This window comes from Neodiprion virginianus, chromosome 4 (genome assembly GCF_021901495.1).
Source record: "Neodiprion virginianus isolate iyNeoVirg1 chromosome 4, iyNeoVirg1.1, whole genome shotgun sequence".
Lineage (NCBI taxonomy): Eukaryota > Metazoa > Arthropoda > Insecta > Hymenoptera > Diprionidae > Neodiprion > Neodiprion virginianus.
Window position 1 is genome coordinate 14,308,393 of NC_060880.1, and position 9,532 is coordinate 14,317,924.

General features: G+C 36.6%; 2 protein-coding genes across 4 annotated transcripts; one reads left to right on the top strand and one right to left on the bottom strand.

Moving 5' to 3' along the window:
* Positions 1–103: 103 nt before the first annotated feature.
* On the top strand, positions 104–2,361 carry LOC124301957 (transmembrane protein 177). Its single transcript, XM_046757633.1, has 2 exons — positions 104–596; positions 850–2,361. The coding sequence occupies exons 1-2, from the start codon at positions 418–420 to the stop codon at positions 1,622–1,624; spliced, it is 954 nt and encodes a 317-aa protein (XP_046613589.1). The 5' UTR covers positions 104–417; the 3' UTR covers positions 1,625–2,361.
* LOC124301922 (golgin subfamily A member 4-like) lies at positions 1,649–8,917 on the bottom strand. 3 transcript variants are annotated; one of them, XM_046757512.1, is made up of 9 exons: positions 8,500–8,915; positions 8,247–8,334; positions 8,020–8,177; positions 7,620–7,940; positions 3,564–7,542; positions 3,168–3,484; positions 2,913–2,942; positions 2,353–2,655; positions 1,649–2,276 (listed from the first exon to the last, which is right to left on the bottom strand). In XM_046757512.1, exons 1-9 carry the CDS (start codon positions 8,584–8,586, stop codon positions 2,253–2,255), a joined length of 5,307 nt encoding a protein of 1,768 aa, XP_046613468.1. In that variant the 5' UTR covers positions 8,587–8,915; the 3' UTR covers positions 1,649–2,252. The 3 variants fall into 3 exon arrangements, with proteins under 3 accessions (XP_046613468.1, XP_046613469.1, XP_046613470.1); XM_046757513.1 differs by lacking the exon at positions 2,913–2,942 and having other exon boundaries at positions 8,500–8,917; XM_046757514.1 differs by lacking the exons at positions 8,247–8,334; positions 8,500–8,915 and having other exon boundaries at positions 7,620–7,936; positions 8,020–8,156.
* Positions 8,918–9,532: the final 615 nt, after the last annotated feature.

Here is a 9,532-nt window from a genome sequence, read left to right on the forward strand (position 1 = left end):
AAGTTAGTTCTGGTTTGCCGGTATCCGGTAGTAGCGCTCATCGGTCGTGTTCAGCCCCCTGACGCTCACCACTACTCGTATACCAAAAAATTGTACGCGTCTTGTCCCCGTTTTTTAGTTCCTCTACGTCGCGCTAGTAGACTTCTGACACGCTCGCTGCCCTCGCTGACCCCGCGCAAGCTTGTCAGACAACTACTAGCGCCACTAGTGGTGGAAATTGGCGGCAGAATCGAGGGACATTTTGCGAACCACTTTTAACAGTGTGTGTCAGGGGGCTGGTCGTGTTGTTGCAGCTCTCGAGAGTTAACTGTTCTCAGTAAAAGACCAAAGTAAAAAAAATAACATCACTAGCAGACGATTATATTGCTTCATGGTTTAACCTTGGACCGGTTCAACGCTGCATCTCGTTCAAAAACAATGAACGTAAAGTTCAAAGTGGTTAGAAAAATCAACCATTTGGCTTGGTTTGCCACGGAAAGTGGTCGAAAGTTCAGTAAAGGATGCGTTATTACCTTCGGCCTTGGCACATTTGCCGCGAACTATCTACCACATAGTCTGTTCTTGGATACGTACAAAGAAGTCTTTCAGATGTACAGGTACGTACGCCACGAGTTAGGTTATGTTATATTGTAGCCTCACTCCATTATCGGTTTCTTTGCTTCTATCTAATTGTTGACCGACTATTTCGGTAGCAAGTGGCAAACAAACGCTGTTCTCGACAATACTGTAATTAGTAATAGCGTAATTATTCGGCGTAATGCACGAGTAAAATAATAACCTAATTTAACAAAAGTGCTTGAAAAAATTAACCCTCAGAACTTGAAAGTGAACCAAATGAACAAATTTCAGGAAATCTCATCCGGTACGGGTAACTGCAAAAATAAAAAAACAGTTCAATGCCGTCTTGGACGACCTTGAAGTCCCTGACCACATCCGGGGACTCATAAAGCCGTTCATAGTTAATGGATTTGACTTAATTCACGCTGGATCACCGAATCTGCGCTCAGGAGCTATCGTCGGTGTGCCATTAAGCTTTGACTATGAGGAACTAAAAGATATCGACGACTCGACGTTGGTACTCCAAGACAAACCTGTCGACTGGAAATCTGTAGAGGGTCAAAATTTACTTTCATCTCTGCTGCTGTCGGAAGAAGCAAAGAAATTTGCTATTGCACAGAAAGTTTTAAGGTGTCAATCACACGAAATCTGGGTGAATTGCATTCTACCAATGTTGTGTACTGCATTTGCTTATGCGATCGCGCAGAGGGCCAACGTCATGCTAGACAGTCTTTATCGTCCTCCAATTGTCAGGATTTGCTTGTACTCTTTTGTCGGTATGTTTAGCATCGCGACCTGGGGAGCCTTGAAGGATTTTTCCACCATTCAATATGATAATGAATGCGACGAGGAATTATGTAAATTAGGTAAGGATTACATAAAAGGTGGTCAAGAATATTATAGTAAAATTTTAGAGCGCAATGTTGCACTGAGAAGCTTATTGGGCGATTATGGCGCTAAATTGTATTCAGTCAGCGGTAACCAACGATTCTTTTTGAGACAAAAAGGTATGCCGCTTGTTTATAGAAAGCTATATTTTGATGAACAGATGGAAAATCTTAGATAAAAGATGTTTGTAAATAGCAGTAGATTTCTTTAAAATGTTATTAAATTTATTTCCTGTTTAATAAATAATACATTTGTTGCTAGTAGTTGACTAATTGAAAATTCTATATAAAACACTCTGTCTGAGTCTATATAATATCTTGGTTTTGATCTTCACACAATATCTACGTGTTATATTTCTTTTAATTTAGAAACTATACATCAGGTATTAACATACATACATGTAAATCTTACATTGGATTGTGTAAATTATTTGTACAAAGCTTTGCATTAGAGTCGCGTATGTATAATTACCTACTATTTGTAAAAGATTTTCCATTACTTCATATATGTTCCTAGTGCCAATTTTAATTGTAGCAGTGATATTAGCGCTGCATCTTATCCTATTATATTTCTCTCTTGTGAACAACTAAACGAACTTATAACTTTAAAATACTCAGCACAGAATTACTGTGTTGTTAATGATCATTGCACAATTCATTATAAACAAATTACGCAAATTCGGCCAGCAACAGATTAGTTAGAAGTAAAGATTTCGTAAGGTAGTCGAATAAATAATCACATAATGCACCACTATCTTACATGCAATCACTCAGCGGGCATTAAGCCGAGATTTTATTTACCTTGAGTTATAACAAACCGAGCGAACCGAGCTGCAAGAAAAAATGAGGAATTTCGAAATGATTATGTGTTAGGAATGATGACTAGGAATTAAATTTCTTTACTTACCAATGTCAATTTGTCTTCTTCCTTTTTAAGTACTTTTGAAGTCTGCTCCTGGTCGAACTTAACAACGGCAGATATCACTCTCGTGAGAACTAGAGTTTCCCTCCCCATCATATACTCGAAAAGAATATTTCTGAGGTATTCGATTTCCGTAGATCCTTCCAAACTGTCATTTCGTATCCTCAACAATTTGCGAAGCTCCGCAAGCTCCCGCTTTTGCGATATTAACGTTTGTTGCAACGAGTGAAGGGATCCCGTGTTGGATTGTATGGTAGCCATTGCAACGTGCGACGTGCTCTCCAACTCCTGCGATTTATAGCGATTGAAATTAGTTCTGTATTTCTACAACATCGGTAGTAATGAATGCTGGTAATGAATTTTTCGTGGCACAGTAAGAACCCAGATATTGCGCAAAATGTAAAAATGTAGGGAACTCAAATATCTAATTTTTGTTTTTCACACTTTCTTCAACACCGTTAGTAATAACAGTACTGTTAAAAATATTAAATGTCAGAGTCATCTTCAGTTGGCAGTAAAATAATATTGAAATAAATTATATGTACCCCTGCAGAAGTATCACAGTTTTCAGCAGCCTGAAAAGAAACGAAGAAACATAGTAAATGAAGGATAGACTTTTGGTGAAACGAAATCAAAATTAAACAAATAGAGTGTGTTGTGTCGATGATGAATTTCCCTGGGTAGAATCAGTTTGTCATCTTAATTATCATTGCTGTAGTTTAAATTAAGTGCTGAAAGTAGCCTTAAGTGAAAGTATTAATTATAATATACCTGCAATTGAAATTTTCAATTCTTTTTACCTTTCTTTCATTAGACCATTCTTTTGTCAGTTCGTTAACTTCATCCATGTGCTTACTCTCGAGCTGATCGGTCCTTTGTTGTAATACACTTTTCCAATTTCGTTCGATGTTCTGTAGCTCATTAGTGTGCTCCTTCTTAACTTCGTCTATTGTTTGAGTAAGTTCCTCTATCTGGTCCTTGTAAGCCTGGATCGTTTCCTTGTTATCCATAATTAGATTTTCAATTTGTTCAGACTTCGCTGTAAGCTCAACCTGAAAGTCCTTGAGTTGTTCCTTGTATTGTTGAATCAATTCAGATTCATAATTTTGCTGGCGCTCTGGAAAGAGAAAAATGTAATAATGAAAAATTATTTTATAAGTTGAAACAATCAGGCTTTCCAAATCAATGAAATTTACCAAAACGTTTCTCCAATGCCGCTTGAATCTGATCGTCCTTATCGTGTATTTGTGCTTGGAATTCTTTGACCAGTTGTTTTATCCTCATTAACTGTTCTTCTTCATTTGTTTTGAACTTTTCTGACATCATTTCTGTCTGCTGTTTCAATTCGTTGGTTAACATTTGTATTTGGGACTCTTTGGTTTCATACAGTAAGACCGCCTCGTCCACCCGAGTTTGCAGTTTTTTATTTTCATCCTGTAATCTATTGCAATTCATTGTTAAAACTTCATCGGCATTTTTATTTTGGCTAATACTCAACAGTTGTTCCCTCAAATCTTTATTTGCAGTTTCCAGTGCCTCCACTTCTTCTCGTCGACCTATTATTTTGTTCTCACCATCTTTGACCGCTTTCTCTAGTTCGGTAATTGTTTTCAAGTTATTCTCTAAATCCTTCGAATGATCGGCATTTATTTTCTCCAGTTGATTATGTAGCTTTTTGTTTAATGTTTCTAATGCCTGTACTTCTTGCTGTTTCTTGACGAATTTTATTTCAAAGTCATTCACTGTCTTTTCTAGTTCGGATATTTTTAACGTCGTGGCTTCCAAAGTCTTGGAATGATCAGAATTTATTTTCTTTAACTTATCATTTAGTTCGTGGTTCATCATTTTCAATGCTTCAACTTCTAGCTGATATGTGGCAGCCGTATTCTCAAATTCGCTTGCAGCTTTCACTAGCTTGATATTTTTTTCTGTTTCATTTTTCAAAATCTTAGAATGATTGGCATTTATTTTTATCAATTGATCCGCAAGATCTTCATTGATAATTTTGAACGCTTCAACTTCTTTTTGCTGTTCGATGAACTTGTTTTCAAAATCCTTAGCCCTATTTTCTAATTCACTAATTGTTTTCGATTTATCTTCCAAGCTCTTTAGTTGATCGGAGTTTATTGTTTCCAGTTTACACAGCAGCTCTGCGTTTTTGCTTTCCGTTGAATCCAACTCTGCATCTTTTTGATTTAGTGAGGATTGTAAATTTTCGACCTGTGAATTTAACTTTTCATTCTCTTCTAATAAATCTTGGACCTCCTTCGAAGTTTCATCTTTTGCTTTGTGTGAAATCTCCAATTCTCTATGCAATTGCTGGTTCTCTGACTTGCAAATCTCCTGTTCAGATATACTAGATTTTAAGTTTTCAATTTGGATGTTCAAATTCCGGTTTTCCACCTCAAAATCTGATAACCTTTTCATCTTTCCATTCAGTTGTGCAATTTCTTTCTGGAGTTCGACATTTTCTGTTTTTACAATATTGAGTATTTGAATTTGTGAGTTATAATTTTCTATTACCTTCTCTAGTTCAACGTTTGCTCGTCGTAGATTTTCAAACTCATGTAATTGGGACTGTAAATCTTTTACTTGAGAAGTCAACAATTTATTACTTGTGTCAAGTTCGCCTTTCAGAGCTGCCTGTGAATTTTCTTTTAATTGAAGTGCAGCAACTGTATTACATAATTCCGCATTCTGTAACTGAGTGTTTTGAATTTTTGATTTAGCATCTTGTAATTCTATCTGTAACAGCTTACTTTCATTGATATTATGCATCTCTGCCTCAAGTTTTTCTTGTAGGCATTTGAGATCATTCTCTAATTTTGAAATGTTAACTTGCAACTCGTCATTTTGCTGCTTCAATTTATTTTCGGAGAGTTCCAATCCAGAGATTGTTTTTAATAAATTGTTTTGTTCCTCTTTTAATTCTTTGTTCTGTTCAGTTAGTTCCATGTAGTTTATTTTCAATGTTTCCAATTCCTGCTGCTGAGTGGCATTAGCACTTCTAAGAATCGAAATTTCTTCATTTTGGCTATTCAATTGATCAATTTCTTTGACCAATTCTACTTTATCTCTAGTCAAGGCTGCAATTTCGTCTGTTTTCATAATCACAGATTCGGTTTTCGTTTCCTCAGACGATTCTAAATCTATTAGCAATCTTTCGTATCTCAATTTAAGCTCTTCAAATTCCTTGGTTTTTGCATCAATAATGTTATTCTTGCACGATTCAAGTTCGTTAAATTTAGTAACCATGTCTTGTCTAACTTTAACAGTTTCATCCAGCTGTCTCAGTATCTCTGTGTCCCTTTCTCGAAGGGCCTCAATCTCATCGCACTGCGTTTTGTGCTTTTCATTCAAGTTTTTTAGTTCCAGAACCTGTTTTACAGATGTCTCGTTGGCCTCTTTGAACTCTGAATTTCGAACCTCTAATTTATCGCTTAAATCGCGGAAGTTATCTTTTTGCTTTCTCAATTCTTCGTGCAACTTTTCAAGCTGCCGAGTCTGCTCTGTAAATTTACTCGTCAGATTTGTTATTGTGCTCTCATAGACTTCGCAGTTTTTAGTGAAATTTTCCACGCCTAGATCCAAGTTTTTTACATGTGTGGACTTTAATACTTCCATGTTATTCAAAGCTGCAGCTAATTCATTTTTCAAATCAACCAATTGCTGTTTCAAAGCTGTGTTGTCTTGAGTCAGAGCATCGTAATTATTTAATTTTTCCTTTAATAAAGCAACTTCATTGGAAAAGTGGTCATTATTATTCGCAGTATTGTTACTAAACGGCATTTTACTCCTCAAACTTTCCATTTCTTGTTGCATTTTGTCTTGAGCTTCTTGTAGCTCTGCGATATCTCGCATTTTGAAATTAAGTTCGTCAATTTCGGAGATAAGTTTAATATTTTTCGAATTTACACCATCAAAATCATTTACTTTGGTCAACATTTCCTCATTCTGCTCCATCAGCTGCTCGCACTTTTTTCTCAGCGCGTTATTGTCGTTTATAATCGTTTTCAGTTCTACACTCGATGCTGTATCATACTCTTCTTGCAAAGCTTTTGTCTCCTCTTTTTTTGCAGCTGTGTGAGCAGATTGATATATTTTTGAAAACTCTTTGCTGACTGAGTGTATCATCGATTCTTGTTCAGAATAATTCTTTTTTGCTTCAACCTTTATGGAATTGCAATCTTGCTTTAGTTTACAAAGAGTTTTTTTATAATGCAATATATTGGCAATCAGGCATTCTTTTTCTTTCTTAACTTGCTCCCCATCCATTGTCACCTCTCGAAGCATTTCTTTCAGATCATTTATTGTTGATTTACACGATTTCAGTTCTGTTGTTAGTCCCAAAAGTTGTGCATTTTGAATTTCAATTTCGTCGCTTGATCTACTAATCTCCTCAGTTTCATTTACACCTTGTCGAACAGGGGTTGAATTCTCTATAATAGGATTCATTTCCTTGTCATGTTTAGACCTCATTTCTTGCTCAGCCCCCCTGAACTTTTGCTTAACATCTTGCTGTACAAGTTTTAGAGCATCAGATTTACTCGTGAATAAATCTTTGAGCTGAGTTAATTTCTTATCAGGTTCCACATTTCGATCATTTATAACTACGCCAAACTGTCTGAATTCGCGATCATAATTGACAACGGCTTCGGCAAGAATATCTTTGTACTCTGTGATCTTTTTCAATTCTTGTTCCAACCGTTTATTCTGCTCTTCCTTTACTTCGAGTTCCCTGTGTATAAATAACTTATTTTCAGCCAAAGAAAGAGCTGAATCTTCTTCCCGTTTCTTAAGCACTTCGATCTGTTCATTCAGCGACAATATCTCGTGTTTAGCCTTGTATATTTCGCTTTCAAGCATATCCCTTCGTTCCTCATTGGTATTTCTCAATATGTTCAAATCCCTTTCCAATATATCTCGATTTTCCGTCAGCTGAGCAATTTTCTCTTTGTTTCTTTTGAGAGACTCGTTGCACTTGGCAAGTAGGGTTTCAAATTTCTTTATCCTCTCTTTTAACGATGCATTCTCAGATATCAAACTATCATTTGCATTTGTTGGCATAGTTATTGATTCAGTAAGGAGATCAAAGTTACTTTTTTCACTGTGCATTTCAGCTTCTGAAGTTGATAAAGATTCACCGCTTGTTTCGTTGCTCTGCAACAGTTCAATCTGGCAGGAAATAAAATTAGATTAAATTCACATGGTATTTCAAATCACATGTTTCGTAATGACAAACATTTACCCACTTTTGTGTTCAGGGTGTTTATGAGATGATCCTTTTCTTCTATATCGTTTCTCAAAGCTTCTTCCAGGTGCGCTTTGGCCTCCTGTTCAAGCTGGCATTGTTCCTTGAGATTAGCTATTCGCCTCAATGCTTTATCCTGTGTCTCTACTAGAACTGATTTCATCTTCATATTCTCTTTGTACAGCTCTCGATAGACTGCACGATATTTTGTGTATTTGGTCCTCAGTTTGTTGTATTTGGCAAATACTTGTTCTTTCACCATGAGGTCACTCAATGGTGACGAACCGTCCTCAAATTCGCTCGCTGACTGTTCCATGTCTGACTGAATATATTGTTGATATGTAAACCAAGTATTGGACATAGAAGCATAGAGTAGAAACTGGTGAAATAATAATTGTTACCTGTAGGTGATACAAGTTTCCTGGGCTTTCATACGTGGGGAAAAAATTCTCACTAGTTACACTACTGAAGGATGATCGCCGCGAGCGTTCCATCGAATTTGAAGACTGTAAATCTATGCTTTGAAATTGACTTGTCGCCGAATTGTTAGGGACCGTTTCTGCAATATGTGATAAACAAAATTAATTTTCAACCGTTATCTTTCATCAGAAATGTCCAAACTGCTTACCAGCTTCTTCTGTGGTTAAATTCAGGTCATCAACCGATGTTGTTAGGTCTTGAATGAGATTGTTGGAGGCGGCCGGAGAAATAACGGCCTGTTAAAAAATTGGAGACATGCGTGTAAATTAAATCAATCTTAAATTATGGTGAAATTAGTACACCGAGAGGAGATAGAATAATTGAAAACTAACGGGGATGGTAATATTGTTTTAACGTGAGCTGTTTAAAATTTCAAAAGATTAGAAAAGATGACATTGAACCTGGGCGAGTTGTTGCATGCCAGCTTGCAGCCGGGACGGAGATTGTTTCATTTCTTCGGCCAATTTGTCTTTAAATTTTTTGAACATTATTATTGAAATATCAGATTTTTTCCGACAAACCCTGACAATAATAATTCGGGTCGTGTATTAACCCTGCACTGGAATGTTTACGTGGAATGAGATCACTGCTCACTTATGCCCCGTTCACATGCCGACGACTGTCACACGCGCTCCAATTGCACCCATTTTTCCAACAAACACCCACCGTGCGTCTTGTCCAGTTTCAACAAAATTGGATAATGATAAAAACAGCCCTAATAGAGCGAAAAATCGACAAACTTATTGTTTTCGCCTATAATTTTTAAATTATCATTGACAATCTTGATTATTAGCCACTGACCACGTGTAAAAGTCAACTGTTAAGTGGATAATAGATAGATTCTAGATTAGGTTGCGGTAATTCCGGTAATTCGTGGGCACGGTCTTAAGCCCGCTGCACACGAGGCTTGTTTTGCTGATAGCTCGCATGCGGGGTACTAGGATGGCTGCTCTGCTGGGAGCGCTGCTAGAAAGTGGCGCCTCTGATGGCTCTGAAGCGTGGTCGCGTGCTGGATTTCGGTGATAGAACGTGTGCTATTTTTCGTGATGGTTTTCTTGCGCGTAGCAAAATACTATTTTTAAAAACCTGATAAAAAAAACGACGAACGAGAAATTTTTATTTTCCACGTGTTCCTTTTCAAAATTCAAAAGTCGAAAAAAACACCCTATCGTGCCTTTATCTCCATAGAAAAGCAAAAAAAACTTTTAAACAGCCTGAAGGGAATGATAAATGAGAAATTTCCATTTTTCATGTGTTCCTTAAATTTTCAATTTTCAAAAATCGACAAACAAACCAGAAAAAAATGATGAACGAAGGAAATTTTTGTTTTCCACGTTTTCCTTAAATTTTCAAAATTCAAAAATCGAAAAAAAACAATCATGACAATTTCTTCGATGTAAAATCTTGTTCGATCGAGGGGGAATAAATTCTGGT